Source organism: Lactuca sativa, chromosome 6, assembly GCF_002870075.4.
Source record: "Lactuca sativa cultivar Salinas chromosome 6, Lsat_Salinas_v11, whole genome shotgun sequence".
Taxonomy (NCBI): domain Eukaryota; kingdom Viridiplantae; phylum Streptophyta; class Magnoliopsida; order Asterales; family Asteraceae; genus Lactuca; species Lactuca sativa.
In genome coordinates this window covers 169276648-169302098 of record NC_056628.2, presented here as the reverse complement: position 1 = coordinate 169302098, position 25451 = coordinate 169276648, and the positions used below count along the sequence as shown (strand labels likewise).

General features: G+C 36.6%; 4 protein-coding genes across 5 annotated transcripts; 3 read left to right on the top strand and 1 right to left on the bottom strand.

The window, feature by feature from the left end:
- The first annotated feature begins 2348 nt into the window (after positions 1–2348).
- LOC111895605 (uncharacterized) lies at positions 2349–3793 on the top strand. The gene is made up of 2 exons (XM_023891689.3): positions 2349–2716; positions 3172–3793. The coding sequence occupies exons 1-2, from the start codon at positions 2493–2495 to the stop codon at positions 3653–3655; spliced, it is 708 nt and encodes a 235-aa protein (XP_023747457.1). The 5' UTR covers positions 2349–2492; the 3' UTR covers positions 3656–3793.
- Positions 3794–4888: 1095 nt separating this feature from the next.
- Positions 4889–7179, top strand: LOC111895584 (syntaxin-22). Of its 2 annotated transcripts, none has more exons than XM_052764776.1 (7): positions 4889–5332; positions 5829–5922; positions 6059–6198; positions 6297–6375; positions 6452–6605; positions 6691–6791; positions 6883–7179. In XM_052764776.1, exons 1-7 carry the CDS (start codon positions 5139–5141, stop codon positions 6946–6948), a joined length of 828 nt encoding a protein of 275 aa, XP_052620736.1. In that variant the 5' UTR covers positions 4889–5138; the 3' UTR covers positions 6949–7179. The 2 variants fall into 2 exon arrangements, with proteins under 2 accessions (XP_052620736.1, XP_023747440.1); XM_023891672.3 differs by having other exon boundaries at positions 4892–5332; positions 6297–6371; positions 6448–6605.
- A 2332-nt stretch (positions 7180–9511) lies between these two features.
- LOC111895594 (translationally-controlled tumor protein homolog) lies at positions 9512–10933 on the bottom strand. The gene is made up of 5 exons (XM_023891680.3): positions 10777–10933; positions 10306–10379; positions 10092–10220; positions 9838–9995; positions 9512–9743 (listed from the first exon to the last, which is right to left on the bottom strand). Exons 1-5 carry the CDS (start codon positions 10802–10804, stop codon positions 9626–9628), a joined length of 507 nt encoding a protein of 168 aa, XP_023747448.1. The 5' UTR covers positions 10805–10933; the 3' UTR covers positions 9512–9625.
- Positions 10934–19275: 8342 nt separating this feature from the next.
- Positions 19276–19752, top strand: LOC111895865 (uncharacterized). The gene has a single exon (XM_023891922.1). The coding sequence runs from the start codon at positions 19276–19278 to the stop codon at positions 19750–19752; it is 477 nt and encodes a 158-aa protein (XP_023747690.1).
- Positions 19753–25451: the final 5699 nt, after the last annotated feature.

The window sequence follows — 25451 nt, the reverse complement described above, 5'->3', positions numbered from 1 at the left end:
TTATGTCTTAATCCATACCCCCGAATTAATGACAGTTGACTATGTCCAATCCATACTCTCGGACTAAGGACAATGACTGTGTCTAATCCATGCTCTCGAATAAATGACATATACTAAAGTTCTATTCTCTGAGTATAACTCACTTGTACTCGTAAGAAAATACTACCCAATATTCCTCATAATTAATTTAGGTCTACTCTTTATCATAAATCATCATATATAATAAGGTATGTTCTTTAACACGTATTTCAGGCAACATCAATTAACTCGCCATAAACATATAATTAATACTTCAATCAATACTTGTATTAAAATCATGTTCATGAAAGGGACTATGCACTCACTTGAAAAGGTGGTGATTCCGAAGTCAGACAACGCTTCGTTTCTTAAAAATAATTTCCTTCGACGAAACCTAGTATTATTACCACTAGAGTTTAGTCTATTATTTGTCGAGACTAATTAATAGTTTAGCTATTATTACTATTATATAAGCGTTAAACAATACTTATATAACCCATAATAATAGCCCAAGTACTTATTATAAGTTCCTAATAACGTTACTATAATTAAATAAACGATATATTAAAAATAACGTAGACGTAGCTCACTTACAGCGGGTTTTATAGAAAACCGGGCTTTGCTTGGAGCAACGTTCCCGAGCCGAAAAGCTCTTCCTCTCGGAGCCGTCGAGCACTCTGGGGATTCCGCCTCGTGCTAGGGAGGTTCCCTAGGCTTTTCGGGGGGTTTCGGGGCTAGAGAGAGAGAGAGAGAGAGAGAGAGAGAGAGAGAGTAAAAAGAAGAAAGAATGGGAAATGTGTGAAGAAAATGAGGGTGGGAGAGGTTCTATTTATAGGGTGAAAATGGCTGAACTTGGTGCCACATGTCACCATCTAGTGGAAAGACTTAGGGAGAAAGCAATGGCCAAGATTGTGCCACATCACCCATTTTCGCACATCACACTTCCGACTTCTAAAATCTGTAACTTTCACATACGACCTCTGTTTTTGACGTTCTTTATATCCACGCGTAGGTAAAAATAAGATCTACAACTTCGTTTTAACTCCGTCGGCTAATTCTCGACCGATCTTAAATTTAACAGTACGAGGAGATTATACTGTTAAATGTCCGCGTAAAATTCATAACTTCTACATACAGACTCTGTTTCCGTCTGTCTTTTTACCGTTGAGTTCTTATTAATGAGATATTCAATTCTTATTTAGGTCGCGTAGACCAAAAACCGCTCGAACTAAAATTCGAGTTTCGGGTCGTGCACTGCTATGCCAAATTTTAGAAAATTCATAACTTTCTCATACGAAGTCAGATTTGGGCGTTTTTTTTTGTATGTTCTCAGTTTAACATATACTACAACTTTTATTTGGATCGATAAGGCTAAAAAGTCCTTTATCAAAAATTCACTATTTACGTCTCCCGGTGCCGTGCCGGTTTTGCCGTAAAACTTCGACGGACCATAACTTCTTCGTTATAACTCGGATTTCGGCGTTCTTTATATGTACGGAACCCTTGAGACATATTATAAAACTTGGTTAAGATTATTTATTCTAAATAATCTTTTGTCGAAAAGTCATTTTCGACCCCTATTATCTCTAAATTGACTAGCCCGGATCTACGGGCGTTACACTACAAGCTGGAAAAAACCACATGTCAATTCAACTTCAAACGAATTAGATATGCATGTTTTAAAACTTTCATCGAATACAAAAAACTGAAAAACTAAAAACTTTCAGCATTGATATCTTGACTTTGGGGGACTGTAATTCAATGAATATAAAACTAAAAATGGCAAATTTATAGTCTAAAATCATGTACAAACTCTAAACTACATGTTGGAAATAACCTCATGTCAATCGGAGTTGAAACGAATGAAATATGCATCTTTTAAACATTTCACAAAAACCGGTTCTGACCCTAAAAGTGGTTCCGGTTCCTAACACCGGTTCTGATTTTTAGACCCGGTTTACCCGGACCCGATGAACCCAAACCCGGATTACCCGGAACCCGGATAAAGACAATTTTGAATCTCGGAACCGGAACCGATTCTATATATTCCGGTTCTAACAGTTTCGGTTCCGGTTCGATTCTGGTTCCGGTCCAGTTTTCCGGTTCTAAATTTGTTTAACCACAAAATTAGAGCACGTCACTAAATCACATACCATTAGGTCCATCTATAATTGAATGTCTATACAAATAATTTCTAAGTTTTACGATTATTACTTTAACAAAAAAAAAATTGTCTTCTTATCAAAATAAAGTACTTAATAAACAATAATCAAATATAAAACATGTGAAATGAGGAGTATGAAATTGTTCAAAACTGATACCCTTTATAGTTAGGAACAAAATTGGGTAGCAAAGGGACACGAGAACTTTCAATGGGCTTTTTCCCACCTCGTTAATTTCTCCGACCTGCAAGAAACGAAAATGGCAAAAACTGCGTTCGGATGTCATGATCTGATGTCTCCAATTTCATACATATGATATATATTCATATCTTTCAGTTTCAAGGAGAATTAACCCTAGCTTTGTACTACATACAAAACAGCTACACATATCAACAGAGAGGAACAATGGTGCTGTGGGAGATCACATTGGGAACGGCGTATTTTTTGGGATTGAAGAGGACATACAAGCTTGCTCTCAGAATACAACGACGTCTTGTTGGTCCTAAACGCCCAAAGATCCGTCAATTCCTTCAAAGGTATCTTCATCTCTATCTCTGCCTATACATATATTAATATACATGTTGTATATGTATGTGATTTGTTCGCTCGTTCGATCAGCTTTTACTAATATGCTCTACTTGTTCTCGAATTAAATTGATCGATGTAGTTTGCTTGAATTAATTTTGATCATACACTAGGAATTGCATAGGAGGATAATGACAGATAATTTTGGGGTTTCGTTTCCATCTGTTTCTAAATTCATTTCTTCTTACGATATTTGCTTTAGGCCTCATATACACAGCACGGCTTATATGGAGAATTCATTATCTTGACTGTGTCATTTTGGTTTATGCATCTATAAATCTGATGAACAGACTTAGTGAACCTGTTATACTTGGTATCCATGAGAAGAAGCTTATTTTTTATTATCAGATTAACTAAATCAAGTTCTTGTTGTTGCTTAGTTTGCTTTGTTTGTTATATGATACAGGAAAACAAGATCCATATTTGATGTGGCACTAAAGGTTCATCGTGAGGTACAACAAAGAGACATTGAAGTTGGTAGAAATCTTGGTAATTGGATCCTCAGATGGCTTGACAAAATGAAACCTGCTGCCCAGATACGCTCCCATCCCAATTCCCATTCCCATCCTAATTCCAATTCCCATTCCCATTCCAATTCCAAATCCAACAATAACAATAATAATAATAATAATAATAATAGTAATCCACAGAAAACATCAACCAAAAGCTATTCGACCAACTCTTTTCACCATAAACCAACTCCAATGAGCAATGAAACAAGAAACAATAAGCATCTGTTTACTTCAAGAAAAACTTGGCATTCACCATACCCAAGTATTGGTATGATGATGAGGCCACAGATTGGAATTAATACTACTCACTACAGACGATTTCAGTTGGATGGGGTGATTCGGAATGATATAATGCAATGGATGATGATGAACAACTAGAACCAGTGAGTGAAAAATCATTGGACTTGATTGTTTTAGATCGATTTGTATATTCCCCTAATTGTTCTTTCTGAAGCTTGTTATGGATTTGTGTATATTCAATTGATTGTTCAGATGCTTTTGAAGCTTCTTTATCTAGCTTTCCAGTGGTAAATTTATTAGTTAGATGAAGCATGTTATTGTTATCATTTTAATTGAACACTTGCTCAGTAAATAAGGTTTGGCTTCTCTTTTAAAAAATTGGTTTGTCAGAGAACAATTTGGCCTGAATTTTTTAAGGAAAAGAAATAAAAAGGTCAGTGCACAAAATGATGATAAATATAATGTCGTGCTCCAACAACATACACATGTTTTAACAACTTCACCATATTTAGGACCACTAGTGTTTTTAGCATCTGTTAGGAAAACCTCATTGTTAATAGAATATATTTTATAAATTTCTAACAGGATATTGTCACCATAAAGTTATTTTTGGGGCACATATTTTTGAGAAAATTTGTTCTTCAAAACAATCAAGTTTTTATCGAAACAAGAGATGCCTTTGGGGAAAGAAGACAGTTGGGAAGACCAAAGACACAAACTTATTAAGTGGCCTAAAACATTCCAATGGTAAAAGAGATAACAAGATTACCAAACACTCTTAAATTTGTATTTGCTTATTGGTTCGATGACATCTCAGGTGAAAGTGTGTTAGAAACTAATCTTTCATGTGAATTGTTATCGTTCAATACGTAAATATTCGTTTGTAGATATTTGATTCGATAAATTGTTATTAAACCTACATGCGTCATCATAGGAAAATTGTAATAACATATGGCCATTCATTTCTAGTTGTAGTATGTAAGTATTAATTTCAATTAAGTTATTATGTTTCTTTCGAGTTATTAGTAATATTTTTACAAGCAATTCTTATAAATTAAGGCATTTGCTACCAAATAACACAAAAGTTAAGTTTCATACACAACATATTTTCTACAAAACTAACATTATTTGTGGGAGTAGAGACTCTTAACAACATCATTCCGAACCTGTTTTTCGTATGGAACGACGTTTACAAATAACTACAAAAAAAAATGTTTTTGTTTGTGAGAATCAATACTTATAACAATGTCGTTATATTCCGTCATAAAAGATGTGGTCAATATATCATTATCACCCCTTTTTTTAATTTGACATAGAAAGTGAAACATGATATTTTTTTAAAAAAAAGTTCTTATATGCAGTCGACACCCTGTGCCTCCTTTTGGCTATTCCCCCATCACATCCCCTTCACCTCTAAATTATCATCGGGCCCCTTTGAATTCTCCCACATCAGTTGTTGCCATTTCTTTCACCAACCCAACCTCCGATTAACCTTGAGTTTCACTCTCTTACGATCACTCTCTTCTCGGATCGGTAGAGTTTCTGTCCCGATTGAAATTGTTCTTCGTTCCATAATTGAAATCAAAATTGTTCAATTTAGGGTTCATTCGAGGGATTTAATATGAGTTTTCAAGATATTGAAGCGGGTCGCCCGCTCAATTCTCGACGCGCGGGCTACACGGGCATGAAGCCACAAGACCCAACCCAAGCTATTGCTTCTGGAATCTTCCAGATCAATACTGCTGTCTCTACGTTTCAGAGGCTAGTAAATACTCTTGGTACCCCTAAAGACACCCCCGAGCTCCGTGAAAAGCTGTACGTCTGGTTGAATTTTCCTTTTTCGTTTACGGTCATTTTAGGGTTTCGAAGCTGGTATCTATTTAACATTTTAGTATCTGTTTTTTTGACTCATATACATGTTTTGGTGTATAATTAGGCTCAGGTCAGTAGTTTATATAATCGAATTATGTCACGAAATGATATTTGATCATAGTTTGTGTAGCTGGGAATCTACTGTCGAGTAAAGCAATATGATATAATCTTAAATCATAAGGGATTAGCTCTTGATAGCAATTTGAATGAGAAATGATCCATTTCAACATGATCATACATTCCTACTGGGAGCTTTTGGTAATCACGATTTTCCTGAAGCTAAATAAACTATAAAAAAGCAGAATTTATGAAAGATCTATGGAGTTTTAGGTGAACGATGAGATCATGTTAAAGTACAATACTTTATTCAAAAAATTTCATGTCTTTTCATTGAGTATTGGTTTTGGGGTTTCTGACTCTGAGTTTCTTTGAATGGTAGGCATAAAACAAGACTACATATTGGGCAACTGGTGAAGGATACATCTGAAAAACTTAAGCAAGCCAGTGAAACAGATCATCGTGCTGAAGTTAGTGTAAGTAAAACTCCCTCTTCCCCTTAGACACATGATTGATCCTCAAGATTATTTATGTTGTAGTTTTTCAAATTCACACAATAGTCTTAGAATTTGTGTAAACTTGTGGTGATTGAATGTTTTCATTTTTATACAGGCCAGCAAAAAGATAACAGATGCTAAACTTGCTAAAGATTTTCAAGCAGTTTTAAAAGAATTTCAAAAAGCACAACGCCTTGCAGCTGAAAGAGAGACAGCTTACTCTCCTGCTGTTCCTCAAGCTATTCACTCCTCACGGTTAGTTGCCTTTAAAACTTCAATTACCAAATTTGCCCTTATGATGTGGCTGAAATTTGAATGAACAAATAATCTAAGTTTTTGCAAATGATCTGCAGTAATGAAGCTGGTGAAGTGGATGCAAGCTCAGGCAGAAGTCCAGAACAGCATGCCCTTCTTGTCCAATCTAAAAGGCAAGTTTTCTGCTTTCACCCATTATTAATATATATTATTATTATTATAATTAAATTATTATTAGTATATTAACAGACAGGAAGTGTTGTTATTGGACAATGAGATTGCATTCAATGAGGCTATAATTGAGGAAAGAGATCAGGGAATACAAGAAATTCAGAACCAAATTGGTGAGGTGAATGAAATATTTAAAGATCTTGCTGTTTTGGTTCATGAACAAGGAACTATGATCGGTAAGTATAATTTCCACATTTGCCCTTTTTCACTTCTTAATTTTTTGTTAATTTTTATTGTTGTGATGTGAGGAATTTGTTTCAGATGATATTGGGTCAAACATCGAGAACTCTCATGCTGCAACTTTACAGGGAAAATCCCATCTTGCTAAAGCATCAAAGACTCAAAGATCAAACTCTTCTATGGTATATAATTTTTTTCTTTATATTAAAAGAAAGAATTTGAGTTTATTTGTTTTTATAAAAATGTTGATTGTGTGATATTTGATCCATGCAGACTTGCTTGCTTATGGTGATCTTAGGGATTGTGCTTCTGATTGTGGTCATAATACTTGTGGTCTGATCTTGAATATTGGTAATGGAAGATTCTGTCTTTTGTTTGTATATGTTGAATTTATTATTTCTTGTGAGTTCTTTGCAGGGTTTCTTTCTGCTAAATTTGATTTTTTTTTGGGGGGTTGTGGGGTATTAATTTGTTTTATGGTATTGGTTAATGTATAAATCCTGCAGCCTTTTTGGTAGATTGAATGTTGCACTTTTTGTTTCTGGAAAATAAATTGTGTAGTTTGTTAAAGGTGATGAAAGTTGCATACGTAAGCTTTGGCTCAAAAGAAACCAATAAGTTTGTCATTTTCTAGGTGTGGCTTGATATCTGTGCGATTGAAAGAAAAAGGATTTCTTTTTGGAACAAAACCAAGAAAATCAGCTAAACACATGGACAAAAACGTTGCTTACTCTTCTATTTTCAAATCTATTTGTGGAGTAAACTACAAATTGGTTTTTGTTCGAGTACATAAAGAATTCTTTGAACTTATTTTGTCCTTATTTTAATGATTTAGTTCGGTTTTTGGCCCCTGACAACACACATCTGATATTTATTAACCCTTGTAAAATGAGCTCTTTTCCATTACCTTTGCTTCTTCACAAATATTTTTTAAAGTAAATTACACATAAATTAGAGCTAAAAATTGACCAGCATTGAAGTCACTAAAACTACACAACAACAATCTATAACTTCATGGTGTTGGAGTTGGTGTCTAAGACGCCATCTTCAAGTGTGTTGTAGAAAGTGTCTCGGGAATTAGGATTTTAATGCATATTTAAAGGAGACAAAACCCTAATCAAAAACTCTCTTCTCCCCTATGATTTTCCTGATTTTGGAGGCTTACAAACACATTCAAACCTCCTCCAAACATGGTTGTAACCACTCCAATGCGGATTTCTTTGGATCCATCATCAAACAACAATCCGTGGATCATCGTCAATTCCATTAATTTCTATAAATTATTACTTCTTTCTCAAGGTTTAATTGTTTTAAACTTTGATTATCATTAGGTTACATTTGCTTTATGAATGCAAGTTTGTTTATGGATTTTATTGGTCATTTTATAATTTTCATCCAGTTGTTGGTTTTATGAATTCAATGGAAGGCTAAATCATTAGGGTTACTTTCAGGTGTTTAGGACGTGTGGATGAATACACTTGATTATTACTTGATTCTGATTAATTTCAATTGTTGTTTTATGTTTCATGTTATGATTTTAAGTAATAATAATTGAAATTGAGTTGTATGAATTTGTTCTATGTCATAACTAAAATAGTATGTTGTCAATTCACTGATTGTTTCAAGTTCAAGTTGTTTAGGAACAAAAATGCTTGGTTGAATCCACATATATTACTTCAACTTATGATATTAAGTATTTAATATTGTAATAGGTAGTTGTAAGATATTTTATTGTCAATTGACTGGTTGTTCCTAATCCACTTAGAAATAGGGAGTAAGACAACTAGTTGAATGAACATATTATATACCCAAAATTATATGTTACAAGATAATAAACCCCAATTTCATCTAAGTAATTGAATTAGGATTTTGGGAAAGAAAATATATGAATCTAAACTGTCCTACAACTACATCAGGAGTACATTACTTTTCTCATTGAGAGTTTCGTCGTAATTAATAAAGTTTCAATCCTTTTGTTTAATCTTTGGTTAAATCTTTTTCGTGACAATTACAAGCAATAAATTTTCCGTTGATTATTTTGACACAATTTAACTGAAACTCATCACCCTTACTTCCTCTAGATATCTAATGGTTTTTGAAGTTATTTTTAATTGAGACGACGACCTTGATCAATTTTTTGTGATTTGGGGATGATCGAGTCGAGTGGGGAGAAGAAAGCGGTGGGGTAAAGGTTGGGTCCACTTAATAAGTAATAATAAAAGTTAATATAAAATATAAATAAAAAATAAAAACGTTTTACAAGAATTTAAAAATAAAAGAGAAAACCAAAATAAAACAAGATGAATACCAAAATAATAAAAAGATTCACTTTTGGGAACCAAAACACCAGAGCAGTAAAATCAACCACATGGTCCAAGAAGGTGTTATCCACTTATCAATAAGATGCGTGGTTATGATTATTTAAACACGTGTGGAAGTGGAACATTCGAGCAATGTCGTTAAAGAAAATTGTCCCTCGTATATCTACACCAATTTGTTTATAAAATATAGTAAAGAGTTCGAATATTTACAGAGAATCAAAAAGTATTTATAAATTATAATATATTATTTATTTATTTACTTAACTATATTATGTGATTATGCTTATATCTTTATCTGCAACATTTTTCTTGGTTGCTTTGTTGCAATTTTACTTGACAAATATTTTTTTTAGAAGCCAACAATTCAATTCAATTCACTTTCGTTTTCTTCCTCCTATTAAAAGTATTATAAGTCTAGAAATATACGGAGTAACAATTTTCTCAAAAGTTAAGATAAAATATGGGGTCAAAATACCAATAACAAGCCAAATCTTTAACTTCTTAACTTATCCCTTGATAAAAACTATATTGCTGTAAAAAAAAAAAAAAATCAATAAATCCAGAACCAATCTCACACACACTTCCAAGATAACAAAAAACTCAACTCAAAATACCAGTAACAATCCAAACTTTTTAACTGTTCAACTTAACCCTAGATTAAGTGTTTTAAGAGTACATAAAAATAATAGAAACTCTCAACACTTCACCTCCTTCAACCCAACACCAAAGTACAAGAATGTTGGATCAGTTGCACCTTCTTTATAATAAGCAAACACAATGCTGCTATCATCATGCATACTCTCTCCAACAAAACTACACATAAGTATATACAACATTAACACCAGCTTTTTAAACAAAATGTAAAAATATGGATTCCATTCATAAATTAGAGCAAAAAAAAACTTACAATTGAAGGTCGCTGAGCTTTGAGAGGAGGTACTTTGTTGCAGCTTCAATGTTTTTCTTGAAGAACTCTTGTTGCTCTGCATCTAGTTTTGGGGTGAGTTGTTTGATGTATTTCTTTATATAACCAACGAACTGTTTCTTATCGAATGGAGGTTGCTCCTGCATTTTTTGGTGATTTAAAAATGTTGAAAACTAAACAAGTGGAATATCAATATGTAATTCATAATCACTGAAAGTGGTAAACTTTTTTTATACCTGGAGTCTGAAGGTGTCAACAATGTCAACAACCTTCACAGCTTGATCATCAACGCCTTCATCTTCTTCACCTCCTTCTGCAGAAGGATTTGCACCTATGTTCACATCAACAGCTCCTTGAACAACCCACTGTATGTGTAAAAGTAGAAGAAAACAATATGAATCATTACCATAAATTCATAATAGCTTCAAAGATAGAGAGTGAAAGACTAACCTTTCCTTCGACTTCCCAAAGAATCCCATTTAAAATCTCCTTGTATGGAAAGGAATCCGAAAGAAGCTCATCACCTACATTACATAATCAAATTAATTAGCTATCAGTGAAAGGTTTAAAGCTTTCCACAGAATCATTAACGATTTGAATAATTGAGCAACTAAATAAGCTAATCATGAAATTCTACAGAATCTTATTCAGACGTAACAAATCCAAGAGCTTCAGCAATAAATAAACAAGAAGCATATTTACAACAAAAGTTCAGTTACATATAATGTAACGTCATAATTGAATTAAGAGAAAATCTATAAAGAAAACGGACCTAAAGCAGATTTATTAATAACAAAAGAATTATTAAAAAGTAGTCATAAACCCTTGACTCTCAATCAACGAAGTGACACAAAAACCTTTATGAATCGATTATCGATAAAATAGAATAAAAATAAAGATGGAATACGTGAATAGAATTACCAGTAAGCAAATCCTGATAAACCAACATGATTGGAAGCTACCTCTCGGATCGTTTGAAGCAAAGAAACAGTGGAGATTGTGGGAAAGAGAACGAGTATATATAGGGTGAGGTGAGGTGAGGGTTTATTGGATTCTGGATTCTTTTTGTTAATTCCCAGGTTCGACTGGGTTGGCCCAGATGCACTCTATTCAAGATTCAAGCCCAGTGTTGTTGGTTTTCTGCTCTTAGCTTCGGTAGCACGCACGCACGAACGACTAAGATTAGAGGGATATTATTATTATGACATGCATATCGCAAGTAAGATTGTATCCGATCTCACCCTCTTTTGATGATCTTTTTGAACAAAAATAAAAATTATAAAAAGATAAATTAACCACTTTACGAATTTTATATTTTACCACTTTACTATTTATTTATTTTTATTGCCAACTAATGTTTAGAAGTTATTATAGGTTTGAATGGAAAAACTGAATATTAAAGATAATTTTCATGTTTTAAACTTATAAGTTAAATTTTTTTTTGTGGGATTTTACAATCTTGATCTTGTAAACTAGGGATGAGCATATGGACCGGGGAACTGGCCGGAACCGGTACTGGAACCGGAACCGGCACCGGAACCGGAACCCGATGGAACCGGTCGGGCCGGGACCGGGACGTTATTTTTGTTGATTTTTGGAACCGGGAACCGGTAGGAACCGGAACCGATATAACCGGAACCAGTAGAACCGGCAAAAACCGGTAGAACCGGTAAAAACCGGAACCGTATGATGCTATTTTTCGAGTGCCGGTTCCAACATTTGAAGACACGACAATAACCGGTAGGAACCGGGAACCGGTAGAACCGTCGGGTCGGTTCGGTTCTTGATTTTGGCCGAAGCCGGTTCCCGGTTCCGGCCGGTTCGGTCCTTTTGCTCATCCCTATTGTAAACCTAAAAACGATCTTACATACGATCTCGATCTAACAAACTCAAAAACAATTATACATAGATTGTCTATGTTAGGCGAGAGGGAGTCGATTCGGAAGGGACTTAACACATGTGATGTGGACTCAACAAACACCGAGCTCTCGACTCGGCATTAGTCTTCCGATATAGAAATATTAATTTTCAAAAGAAAAAAAATTAACCGTTTTCAAAATCTCACATTTTTCAAAAAAAAAATGACAAAATTGCAAAAATAGTCTGTATGGTTTGCCAAAAATTATAACTTTTATCCAAAAAAATTTAGAAAAGTACCATTGGTCCAAATAATTTTTTTGTTGCGTTTTTGGTCCCTCCATAATATAAAGACTTAAAAGGACCGATTTGCCCTTCTTATTTGTTTTATTATTTATTTATTTTATCTTATTAAATAAAAAAAATAGACCTACAGAAATAACACACTCAACCCCACCCCATCCCTCTTTTAGACTTTTACAAACTCCATCTCTCTCTCTCTCTCTCTCTCTCTCTCTCTCTCTCTGTAACATACCCCTCCGGAACGTATCACAATATTGTCCGCTTTGGGCTCCCGGCGCGAAAACTTCCCAGGGGGTCACCCATCCCTGGATTGCTCTCGCCCAGGCTCACTTAGCTGTAGAGTTCTTATGGGATCTGTTTCCCTCACGACTTTAAAACGCGTTGTGACAAGAAAGGTATCTAGGCCTGGTAATGGAGCGGGTTTTGACCCTGATCCGATCCAAACCCTTAGCAATTATATGGGTTTGGAGCATAGTTTTTGATCCGTTTACCCGTTAACGACTCGTACCCGCTAACCCTTTTATTAAAAGGGTCGGGTATGGATCATCACCGATCGGCTCCGTTTATAACCCGCCCCGTATAAATTTTAGAAATATAAATTTATATTTTATATTTCCTAAAGTTTACATTAAATTCCAATTAGAAGTCCAAAGAGAAAAGGCCAAAGACTAAATTGGTTTTACATAGGACTCTGAGGACTCACCTTCTAGACTTCCAGTCTTCTCCCAAGAGTCATGATTTCATTTCATTTATATTTCATCATGTAATCACCAATTTCATTTATAAGGCAATAAGGTCATTTATCAACCGGAAGAAAGTTTGTAATTGTTATTCTCTATCAATGCAATGGATGGTTAAAAACCAATCGGAAGTAACTAAAATAATGATTTAATTCCAATAGAAAGCTCTCGAGTACATAATGTGTTTTATAAATCAAAAGTTATTTTTATTTAATAAATGTGATTTTATGATTTAAGTAAAATGTGTTTGATTATTCAAAAAAACCTACGGGTTACGGGGCGGGTTTGGATATATGTTGATTCGGTGGATAAGGGTATGGGTTTGATTATTCAAAACCCTACGGGTTACGGAGCGGGTTTGGATCAGATTTTGAAATTTGTTAAAAGGGTTTGGATAAAGGTCGATTCGCTCCAACCCCGCCCCATTGTCAGGTCTAATTACGTATCCACACCCCTTATAAGGAAATGTTTTGTTCCCCTTCCAAGCCGATGTATGATCAGGTGCAACTCAGATTTGTAACATACACGTTCAGTCATCGTGTTTTGTTAGCATAAAAATGAATATTACTAAATATTATATGGTTTTGAGTATTGAGTTCAAACAATATAGTTTTTTGAGATTTGAATTAAAATTATGTTTAGAATCATTCGGGAAGTATTGGAAGTCTTATGAGATTCAAATTAAAAGTCAATTATCAAAAATTAACGAAAATATAAAGTTGGAAATAAGTAAAAATAATGTTATTAAAAGTTGTAGATTATCTCGTTATAAAAATTTAGACGAAAACCTCACTGGAATCCGAGTTATAACGAAGAAGTTATGACTTATCAAAGTTTCACGATAGAACCGGCATGACGCCATATGACGTAGAAAGTGAGTTGACGATAAACTATTTTTTAGCCTTTGTGATCTAAATGAAAGTCCTAGTATTCGTTAAACCGAGAATTTTCATAAAAACAGCGTCCAAATCTGACTTCATATGAGGAAGTTATGATTTTTCTAAGATTCAAAATAGTAGTACACAGCCCGAAACTCGAAATAAATATGTAACAACCGGAGTTTGGGTATGTAATTTTTATTATTTTGAAGTATTATTTTATTGGGGGAACTCGACGAGTTGGTGCCTCAACTCATCGAGTAGAGTCTTATCTGTTGGCGCGGTTTTGCGACCGGACACGACGAGTCGGGTATCTGACTCGTCGAGTCGGTGCTGATTAGGAAAACCCTAATCCCCGGGTTTGGGAGCCTATTTAAAGACCTTTATGTCCTTCATTTGCGGCCACCTTGTTCCAGAGAAACCCTAGAGAGCAGAGATAGTGAATTTGAGGGCAAGAGGAGGCTATTTCTTCATCTTTTTGTGTGGTTTTGCTTGAAGGAAGGAAGGAAGGAGCACAAACCTAGAGTGTGAAGGGGACTGGATCTGAGCTAATCATCTAGTGATGTCATCTTTGGAGGTACAATCCTTTCCATTCATGTTATATTGATGGATTTCTTGATTTTAGGGTTTTTACCCTCATTTTATGAAAGATCTAGTGAGTATGAGGTCCTCTTTGGATTTATGACATCAGATCTGGACCATGAGAGGTCCCAAGAGTCATTAGCTTCCAGCTTTTTGCAAGCAAATAAGGAATTGGAGACTAGGTTGCCATTTCTAGTGTTATTTCTCCATTTGAGGCTTGATATGGGTTGCATGCACGTAAAGGTTGCACCTTTACGTGACTTTCGAGTGTTTAAGGGTTAGATCTATGATTTGGTTAAGCAGATCTGACCTCAAGAGGTTGTTTGAGCAAGTCCATGGAGGAAACTCGTCGAGTCCATATGTAGACTCAACGAGTCAGACCGGGTTACCTCGGGGCCTGACTCCAGTGGTGACCCGGTGAGTTGAAGGGTGACTCAATGAGTCGAGTGAGGCTTATAAAAGGGAAGAGTCTGTGGGGACGATGGGACTCGCTAAATCGTAGTATGCACTCGGCGAGTCTGGTCAAAATGGACAGTTGACTTTTGGTTGACTTTTAGGGTTTGTCAACAAATAGGCCTTTGGGCCTGTAGAGGGGTAGAATGGTCTTTTACCCTTCTAGGGATTTGCATGAGAGAATATCCAATTTATGAAAAGACATTTATTTAGTGTGATTTATTATTGTGACTAGGCGGAGGCTAGGGCAGTATTTATGATATTGAGATTTTGTCGAGATTCCTGAGATGAGTCTTCTCACTATACTTTACATAGAGTGGTAACCAGAGCTATGTGACAAAGTATCTTGTATGCTATTTATGTGTTGTGATTTCTATGTGGTATGTGATATGCATGAATCATAGTTTACAGAGTTAGGCCCAGTGGGTCATCAAAGTTACAGCCTTGTGTAGCTGATATGTGTTTATGTGGGACCAAGAGGGTCCCACAGAGATATTCGACCAGAGGGTCATCAAAGTTACAACCTTGTGTAGCTGATATGTGTTTATGTGGTATTTTAGAGAACTCACTAAGCATTTATGCCTACAGTGTTTTGTGTATGTGTTTCAGGTACCAGTGATGGTCGTGGGAAGGCGTCGGCATGATCTGTACACACTCGTAGAGTTTTTTGTTTATGTGACTATGGGACATGTTTTTACTATGATGACAGTGGACACATTATGTTTGATATATTTTTATGAATGAAAGTGTTTTAAAAATGAAAATTTTGTTTTGCAAAATCCAGTGTTACAAAATATCGAGTGACTTTTAGCCGACACAGCCTAAACGAGAATCGAAGATCTCGTCAATAGCAGTACAACGGTAAAAAGACAGACGAAAACGGACATTGGATGAAGAATATATGAATTTTTAACAGACTTTTCCTCTCCTGGCCCATTAAAAATATAATATTAAAAATGAAGTCAAAATTATCTGACAAATCTAAACGAAATTTGTAGAGTATAATCTCACCTACGCGTGGATATAAAGAACGTCAAAAACAGAGCTCGTATGCGAAAGATATGAATTTTTGAAGTTTGTGGCACAATTTCCGAGGTTGGACCGGAGGAGTACGCCCAACGTACTCGGAAACAAGGTCAGGAGCCGGCCATGTTGCTTTCCTTCGCATATTGACACGCATCAGCCATGTCCGAGGCCCGGGTTCTGAACCAGTGTCGCGTACGAGGTGTACGCCCCGTGTAACGAACGCTTAGCGTACCGAGGGTCAGGCCCGTACTATAAATAGAATGTGAAGGTCTTCGGGTTTAGGTTACAATTTGTCATATTCTTTCACTCTCTTTCACCCTTTACTCTCTATCAAATTACCCTAACACCCCCCCAAAGCCTAGAAAACACCCTGACACCCAAAGCAAGTCCCGACACACTGAAGACCCGAGAAAATAATATTTTCAACTTGAAACTTTGCCTGCACAAAGCCCAATTTTCAACTAAAATCCTCGGTTTCGTCAAAGAAGTTCAATTTTTGTAACACCCCATTCGTGGTACGTATTAAAATTCAAGAAATATTGCAATTTACTCTGGGACTCGACGAGTTGGAGGCCCGACTTGTCGAGTAGACTCGTCATTTATCGGGGGTTTAAGTAACCTACTCGACGAGTCGGGAGACCGACTCGGCTAGTAGGAGCTATCTGAGTGAAACCCTAAATTTGAGGGTTTGCACCCTATTTAAACAATTTATGAGGACTCCATCCCAGCCTCCATCACCTCCATAACCTGTTCACAAAACCCTAAGCCTTATTTAAGCGTTCTTGAGCTTTTTGGTTCCATTTTTGTGTGATTGAAGTTTGAGAAGGAGAAGGAAGCTTGTGAGATCAAGATGAAGCAAGAAGATCTAAAGTTTTGGGCACATTTCCAGCTTATTTGAGGTATAAAGCCGAAACCTTGGCTGCTCATCGCTTAGATCTTGATTTGGGGCTATTTTCTATATTTTTCTAAGTATTAATGTAGTTATATTCGGGATTGGGTGTAGAAGTGGGTTTGTGCTTCAGATCTGGAACCATTGAGGGTTCCCATGGCATAAAGGTGCCAACTTTATGGCCATGGGAGACCCATGCATCTTGTAGACCTAATTTTATGGCTTTTTGAACCAAAGGCCCAATGCATGTACATCAAGTTTTAAGCTTTACCGCCTTTACATATAAAATTGACCTTGGGAGGCCAGATCTATGGTTTTGACGCATTAAGACCCATTATAATCGACTGTTTAGTTTTGGACATAGAGGGAATCGGCGAGTCGTTCTTGGGACTCAGCGAGTCGGGGTGTATTTTCCACCAAATCCTTTCTGTTTTGGACCAGTTGTTAAGATCGAAGGTTACCCCAGTTGTTTAGGTTCACTAGGGACCTGGAAATCATAGGACCCGGCGAGTGGATAAACAGACTCGGCGAGTCCAAGGCAATGTCCCAGCCACATCAAGACATACTCAGCGAGTTCAAAGGGATCTCGGCAAGTCATAGCCTGAACATCTTCTTATGGATGAAGATGAACTCGGCGAATTCAAGGACGAACTTGACGAGTCGGTTGAAGATTGTCCGATGTGTTGTTGAAGGCGAACTCGTCGAGCTCTTGCTAGACTCGACGAGTAGGGACAAGATTATGGCATTTTGTGGATATGGGGACTCAACGAGTTGACAGGCTCACTCGGCGAGTCGAGTCAACCAGATGTTGACTTTGACCATGGATTTGATTCTGACTTTGACTAAATGACCCTTGTAAGGATTATGAGTATGAGTTGACAACTTATAAGAGTTGTCGTGTAGGGATTGAGGAGTCAGGGAGAGTCGATTTCCACACCGATATCAGTACAGACACTACACAACTTCGAAGTGAGTTTCCTTCTAGTAGGGGTGTGTCTACGTGTAACATCCAGGAATTAGGTATATCTATTTAATCCCTCTTCTTTTCCAAGTTGTCAAAACTAGTCCATGGAAGAATATTGTAGAAAATGAGTACGTTGGGCGTATTGAAGAGTACGCTTCGCGTACTCACGAGCGTGCTCTTGACGCGGATGATACCCAATACGCTGGGCATACCATAGTGTATGTTGGGCGTACTGGGCTCAGACATGAAACCCTAAATGAGACTTGAGCACTATAAAAAAATGCTATGGCCTCCATCCCAGCCACCATTTCCATTGAGTGAAACCCTAAAGGAGCTAAGCCTTCATTTTAGAGCTTGTATGTGTGTTTGAGCTTGATAAAGTGTTCTTGTGATATTTTGAAGAGAAGAAGGGCCATTGTAGAAGTTAGAGTTAAAGTGCAAGCCTTGGATATGAGCTTTTCAGAGGTTGGAGCATCATTTGGAGGTAAAAAGCTCGAAGCTTTCTTAACCTTTTTGGATTTGTGCATTATGGACCATTTTTAGGGTTTTTGTCCCAAAGATGGAGACTTTATGAGTAAATGATCTCCATAAGCCTTGATCTGCCCCATTTCAGTATAAAATGTGTTGTAGATATATAAAAATCCAATCTTGATAGTTAATATTAAGTCATGCATGAGATAAGGGCTTAATGAGGAAAGAGGATAAGAGTCTGGAGTGATTGGTGACCTTTACAGCCATCCAAAACCTTAAAGGCTTCGACTTTATGGGCTAAGAGGCTGTAGAAGGACTAGATCTGGAATATGAACTTGTGTCTTAACCGTTTCAGACCAAAGACCATTAAGAGCATGAAACTGGGACTTACGTTGGGCGTAAATCCCAGAACGCGCCGCGTAGGGGTTGAGATCCCCGATTTTGGATAGCCGGGGTACGCCCCACGTACTGCCCTCTGTTGACTTTCGTTGACTTTTAGGGTTTGGTCAACAATTGGACATTTGGACCATTGAAGGGGTAAAATGGTATTTTCCCCTTCGGAGAGATTATAGAAAGGGATTAGTCTAGCCTTTGAGAATCGTTGTTAATTAGAGGTAAATTACTTTATGTGATTAGGCGGAGGCTAGATCAGTATTTCGAGTTCGAGACTTTTCGAGATTACCCGAGGTGAGTCTTCTCACTATACATTACCTAGAATGGTATCTATGTGTAGACCGGAGGGTCTTATGTGTAAGTGTATGTTTGAGATTTATGTGCATTGTGTTATATGTATGTTATGTGTTATATAGTCCGGAATAGAGGGTCCAACGACTTATGAGGCCAGAGGGTCCTCAATCAGATCGGACCGAAGGGTCCAACGAGCTAGACCAGACCGGAAGGTCCAACGAGCTACGGGACTGGAGGGTTCCGCTGAGACATATTGACCGGAGGGTCTTACCGAGTTATAGCCTCGAGTGGCTTATGTGATGTATGTGGTGTTTTGGTGAACTCACTAAGCATTCATGCTTACCGTGTTATGTGATATGTGTTTCAGGTACTAGCGAGGATCGCGGGAAGGTGCCGGCATGATTTGTACACACTGACAGAGGATTTTCTATTTGAGATTCTGGGATATGTTTTACCATGATAACATTTGATACAATTGAGTTTTGAGATGATTTCTACAAGACATGTTATGTTTGAAAAATGAAAAATTGTTTTACAAGTGCGAATCAGGTGACTATATTGAAGTAGAAGATGACACGATCGAAGTTGACTACCCAACCAATGATCAAGTTCCACAAGAAAAAGAGAAAAACTAAAGAATTCAATCCAAGATCGAAAGTTTGGAAAATATTTGAAAGGTATAAGGACAAAAAGGGTGTTCAAAAATGCAAATGTAAGCATTGTGGTGGCGGGAATTACAAGTGTGAATTGGGTGTTTATGGGACCAAAAATCTAGGATATCATTTAACTAGATGTAAAGCTTATTTGGCTAAACTTAATGGTGGACAAAAACAACTAGCTTTCCAATATGGTGATGAAAACAAATTGTCAACTTGGAAATTTGATCAAAATGAGAGTCAGAAAGTTCTAGCTCACATGTTGGTAGTTGACGAACTTCCTTTTAGCTTTGTAGAAGGTGCGAGCTTTAGGTATTACAATAGTGTTACTCAACCATTGTTTAAAGTTCCATGTAGAAAAGCACAACAGATGTCTACCAATTATTTGTAGACGAAAAAGAAAATTTTCGTAACTTTATTAAAAAAATGCTGGTAGAATATGTTTGACCACCGATACGTGGACTTATAAACAACAATCATGTTATATGTGTCTCACCGCCCACTTTAGTGATAACGAATGGAAATTGAAAAAAAAAAGTGTTGGGTTTTTCGTTGTAACAACGTGAATTTTCAAAATAATTTTTCATTTTTAAAACATTCATTCATTCATAAATAATGTCAAACACATTGTATCAAATGTTATTATCACAAAACATTTCCCCACAAAAACTCCAATGCGTGTGTGTACAAATCATGTCGGCGCCTTCCCGCACTCATCACTAGTACCTGAAACACATAACACAACAACTGTAAGCATAAATGCTTAGTGAGTTCCCCAAAATACCACATATATCACATACGCCACTCAAGGCTATAATACGACCCTCCGGTCAATGTGTCTCAGCGGGACCCTCCAGTCCCGTAGCTCGTTGGACCCTTAGGTCCGGTCATAGCTCGTTGGACCCTCCGGTCCAGTCTATATCATCACACAACATACAAATATCACATAGCACATAATCTCATACATAACACATAAGACCCTCTGGTCATCGCATAGTACCACTCTAGGTAACGTATAGTGAGAAGACTCACCTTGATGTCTCGGAAAATATCTGACTCGGAAGAAGTATGATTTAGCCTTCGCCTAATCACATAAAGTAATACTCTCATAAATACAACTGCACTCAACCCTAAAAGTCAACAAGGTCAACGGTCAAACTTGACCCGACTCGGCGAGTGCACAAGGGCGACTCGGCGAGTCCACACGTGTCCACTGACTCTCTTAGATTCTCTCTTGGCACGTCGAGTACTTCCCTTGACTCGACGAGTTTCCACCTGGCATGAATCGCGGGGCCACCCCGACTCAACTCGCCGAGTCTAAAGAACAACTCGGCGAGTTCCAACTTAAACTCAGACCCCTGACTCTCCCTGACTCACCGAGTCATTCCCCCAACTTGGCAACTCCACTCACTGAGTGATTAACGGGCAACCTTCATACTACTCGCCGAGTCTGTTCTTGGGACTCGGCGAGTTCATGCTATGCACAATCTCAAAACAACTTCTGAGGTCAGATCTGTTCCATACAATCATAGATCTGGCCTCCCCAAGCATGATAATCACATAAAGTTCGAACCTTGACACACATATAACATAGAAATGGTCCAAAATGGTGATTTAGCCCCAAAAATGACATTCCAAGCTCATTACTTCCAAAATGACTCATAAAGCTCCAAGGGTTAAGGTCTCTGGACCTCTTTGGGTCCAGATCCAGAACACAAACTCGAGAAGGGACCAACTACACCACTTAATCAACCTCTAAAAGGGTTAGAAAACCCTAACACTAAGAATCAACACCAAAATTGAAGAAGGTCCGAGAATAATACCTCAATGAAATTGATGGGTTTTAGCCATAAGAACTTTCCTATGTGCGCATGCAAAACCCTAATGCTTGGATCTAGGCTTTCTAATTAAACATGCTTTGAATCCAAGACTTCTAATGACTAATTAGGTATAAGAACAATACAAAATCAGATCTAGAAGTTTACCTTTGAATCTCTTGTTTGATCTTGTTGTCTTGGAGCTCTAGAGTCACAATTGTCACTCTTCTAATGGCTTACAAACACCAACTAGCAAGGAGGATGATTTGAGAGAGAAAGGAGAAGGAAGATTCGGCCAGGGTTTCTTTGCTTTAGCAGATATACCGAATCCCCTTGCTCTAGGGGTCTATTTATACTTGTAAACTCCTTAGGGTTTTACCTTTAAACCCTAGTTGGATAATCTTTCCTTAAAGCAATCCATATCCTTACCATAGATAAGCTTTGGACGATTTGAGGCTATCCCAAGCCCTAGAATCCGTCCATCCTCTATCCAATAAGGATTTACAGTCTGAAGTGTAACTATCAAACAATCAACCCAATTACCCATTCTCATTATCTTCTTAAGGATTTACCCTAAGGATCAGCTAACCCTTGTTCATTCATTCCTAAGGATCATCCTAAGGAAACAACATGAAGTCCATTGTCGCCAATGACTTAGTGGTCAAGCGCAACTGCTGATATTATCGTGTAGGCGCAGCTGCCAGAATTGGGACATTTTCTATGAGGCACTTATGCCGGTATTGACCTTTAAACGCTATTGTCATGGTCACAAGGATCCCTATTAGGCGCAATTGTTGATATTGTCCTTAGAGCGTAGCTGCTACGACGTTTACCGTATATCTAAAACATCTACGGGTTGTGGCGCAGTTGCCAGTGCTCATCTATAGGGTACTAGGTCCATTGCTGTCAATGTTTACCTATAGGGCACTAGGTCCATACTACTAATGTTCCTCTATTTCAACTTTTATCCCTCATCATTCATCTACCCATGTTTTACCCAACATATTTTGTAGATATAATATACTTTATACAATTTACATCATTTAAAACATGTATAAAAATCTTTCACCAGCATAGACAACAAGTATTCAGACAATATGCACACATAACATGTAATTTATATTAAAATACTTCATATCTATGTGTAAGATGAAAGGGACTATGCACTCACCTGATAAGGTGGTGACTCGGCACTCGGACAACACTTTGTTATCTCAAAACAATTTCCCTCGACAAAACCTAGTATCAATACCTCTAGGGTTTAGTCTAACATTATCCGCGACTAATTAATAGTCTAGCTATTATTATTATTATATAAGCGTTAAACAACACTCTATATAATTCATAATAATAGCCCAAATAATTATTTTAAGGACCTAATAACATTACTATAATTATTTGAAAACTATATTAAAAATTACGTAGGCGTAGCTCACTTACAACGGATTTTAAAGATAATAGGGATTCGCTTGGAGCAGTGTTTCAAAACCGAAAGACCCTTTCTCTTGGGACTACAGGAGCCTCGAGGCTTCCTTCGGGTGCTATAGGGTTTACCTAGGGTTTAGGGGCGGTTAGAAATCCTAGAGAGAGAAAGTAGTGAGAGAAGGAATGAGTTTTGGTGTGAAAATCTCGCCTGCCTTCGCAACCTATTTATAGGCTGAATTGGGGTCACTCTCCTCGTGAGTTTTTAGTGTTCACCTCATGAGCTTGCTTAGGTTCCAAGGCAAAGTCTGGTGCTGACACGTGGCATTGCACATGGGGTGGAAATCAACCGATTTTCAAAAATTCATAACTTTCGCACACATGTTCCATTTTTGACGTTCTTTAGATCCACACGTAGGTAAAAATAAAATCTACAACTTTCATTTAGACTTCATCAGCTAATTCTCGGCCGATCTTAAATTTAACAGTATGAGGAGATTATACCGTTAAATGTCCGCGTAAAATTCATAACTTTTACATACGGACTCCGTTTTCGTCTATGTTTTTACCGTTGAGTTCCTATTAATGAGATCTTCAACTCTCATTCAGGTTGCGTAAGCCAAAAACCACTCGAACTAAAATTCGAGTTTTGGGCTGTACACTGCTAAGCCGAATCTTAGAAAAATCATAATTTCCTCATACGAAGTAAGATTTGGTCGTTCTTTTTATGGATGTTATCGGTTTAATGTATACTACAACTTTGGTTTAGATCACTAAGGCTAAAAAGTCCTACATCGTAAATTCACTATTTACGTCTCCCGGTGCTGTGCCGCTTTGGGCTATAACTTCTTCGTTATAACTCGGATTTCGGCGTTCTTTATATGTACGGAACCCTTGATACATATTATACAACTTGGTTAAGATTATTTATTCTAAAGAATCTTTTGTCAAAAAGTCATTTTCGACCCCTATTATTGTTGGATTAGTGTCTAAGTCCATAACTATTTTGGTATGTACTTGACCTGATTATGAGCATGGTCCTCTTGGGTTGCCTTCACCATAGCAATATGTAGGATGAATTAAGAAGAGAAAGGTTTAATTATGATTTATTAATATATTATAAGAATAATATATTAAAGGAGAAATCATAATGTTTAATTAATATTGGTCAATAATTAACTGATAATTAATTTTGTGGCTAAAAGAGATTAATTAAACTTAAGGGACTGAAATTGTAATTGCAAGAGTGGGCTAATGGACTCCATAGAGTGGAGTGGACGAAATTTATGGGGAAGCCCATAAGATTTTGTCCATGACTCTAAAGAAAAGGATCCATGGGCTGCTTAGGGCCTAAGCAGTCAAATTGGGGTTTCCTAGTTGAAAACCCTAATAGCCTACATGTATATAAAGGACCCTTAAGCCCCAAAAACATGGACAAGTATTCCTCTAGGGTTTCTAGACGTTTTGGGCAGCCTCCTCTCTTCTCCTCTTCATCCAAGTTGCTTAGTGGTGTTTGTGACTCCATTATAGGTGCAACACTTGAGGCACTAAACTTTCTGAAGCCAATCAAAGCAAGGAATTGATTGTTATTGCAATATAACAATCAAAGGTAATTACTAAACCCTTATTTCAGTTATTATTTGATAGATCTAGGGCTTATAGCTTTGGATATTCAATTGCGTGTTCATTAGACAAACTAGATCCAAAAGCTATTAGGGTTTGCATGTACACCATAGGATTGATGTTTTGCTTAAAAACCATCAGTGGTATCAAAGCCTAGGGCTGTTTGTTTAATGTATTTGATGCAATTATGGTTTTTCTTGCTTTAAATTCGAAATTTAGGGTTTCTGGGGGCTAGACTCGCCGAGTCCATGTGAACTCGACGAGTCCATGCCTGAGTCGACGAGTAAGTTGGTCAGAAAGAGCTAATTTCAAGATTTTGTGCTTCTTTGGTTGTGGGATAGTTACCAAAACGTCTTTTATTGATATAAATTAGATTTTTATGATATTTGGTGATTATCTTTGCCAAATTTAAGGATATCTTCATATTAATTGAATAATTACTTCCTTATATGATTAAATATAATTATTTGAATTATTTGGTGAATTATCTTGCAAGAATTTGGACTACGTCAAATTAGATAACCACCAATTAATTGTTAATTGCCTTATTTGAATTTTGTAATCTAGAATATTCTTGATAAAGTTTGGAAAAGTTTCAAATTACTCCCTTTAGGTTTTATAGTTTAAATTTGAACTTAAAAGTTTTGTTTTTTGAAATTTAAATAAGTTGAACCCTAATGTTTTGAAATGTTTCAAAACTTTCCCTCAAGTTTTGGAATTTAAAAGTTGATTAAAAGTTTAATTTTGAAATGTTAAATTCTAAAACCCTAGTAATTTGAAAATTTCAAATCACACCCTTATGGTTTTATTAATTAATTAAAGTGTATAATTAAAAGAGATTTAATAAACCCATAAAGTTTTGGTTTACATTTAATTAAATTAAAAGTATAATTTACTAAATTGAACCACCTAGTATTTTAAAAGTGTAAAATACACCCTATATGTAACGTCCCAAAAATCATGACTAAAAATTTCTTTTAAACATTACTAAAAATAGATTTATAACAACGTATCATAAGTCAAACATAACTTTTGAGTATTAAATTCAAAACATAATATCATTATCAGAGTCAAACATTCCCAGGCTAACTGACTATGGTGTGTGCTCTGCAATCTTCCCGAGCTCCTCTTTTGAAAACCGAGTACCTGAAACCAAAACTGAAAACCGTAAGCACGAAGCTTAGTGAGCTCCCCCAATCTACCACATACCACACAAAAACATATAAAG

What these genes read in the sequence shown, in the direction of transcription:
- LOC111895605 (XM_023891689.3), top strand. Translation starts at nt 2,493, where the DNA reads ATGATATATATTCATATCTTTCAGTTTCAAGGAGAATTAACCCTAGCT. An exon ending in ATCCGTCAATTCCTTCAAAG is followed by an intron (nt 2,717 to 3,171) that starts GTATCTTCATCT and finishes TATATGATACAG; the next exon opens with GAAAACAAGATCCATATTTG.
- LOC111895584 (XM_052764776.1), top strand. Translation starts at nt 5,139, where the DNA reads ATGAGTTTTCAAGATATTGAAGCGGGTCGCCCGCTCAATTCTCGACGC. An exon ending in CAAGCTATTCACTCCTCACG is followed by an intron (nt 6,199 to 6,296) that starts GTTAGTTGCCTT and finishes AATGATCTGCAG; the next exon opens with TAATGAAGCTGGTGAAGTGG. An exon ending in AAAGATCAAACTCTTCTATG is followed by an intron (nt 6,792 to 6,882) that starts GTATATAATTTT and finishes TGATCCATGCAG; the next exon opens with ACTTGCTTGCTTATGGTGAT.
- LOC111895594 (XM_023891680.3), bottom strand. Translation starts at nt 10,804, where the DNA reads ATGTTGGTTTATCAGGATTTGCTTACTG. An exon ending in TTTGGGAAGTCGAAGGAAAG is followed by an intron (nt 10,221 to 10,305) that starts GTTAGTCTTTCA and finishes TTACACATACAG; the next exon opens with TGGGTTGTTCAAGGAGCTGT. An exon ending in AAGCTCAGCGACCTTCAATT is followed by an intron (nt 9,744 to 9,837) that starts GTAAGTTTTTTT and finishes ACTTATGTGTAG; the next exon opens with TTTTGTTGGAGAGAGTATGC.
- LOC111895865 (XM_023891922.1), top strand. Translation starts at nt 19,276, where the DNA reads ATGACACGATCGAAGTTGACTACCCAACCAATGATCAAGTTCCACAAG.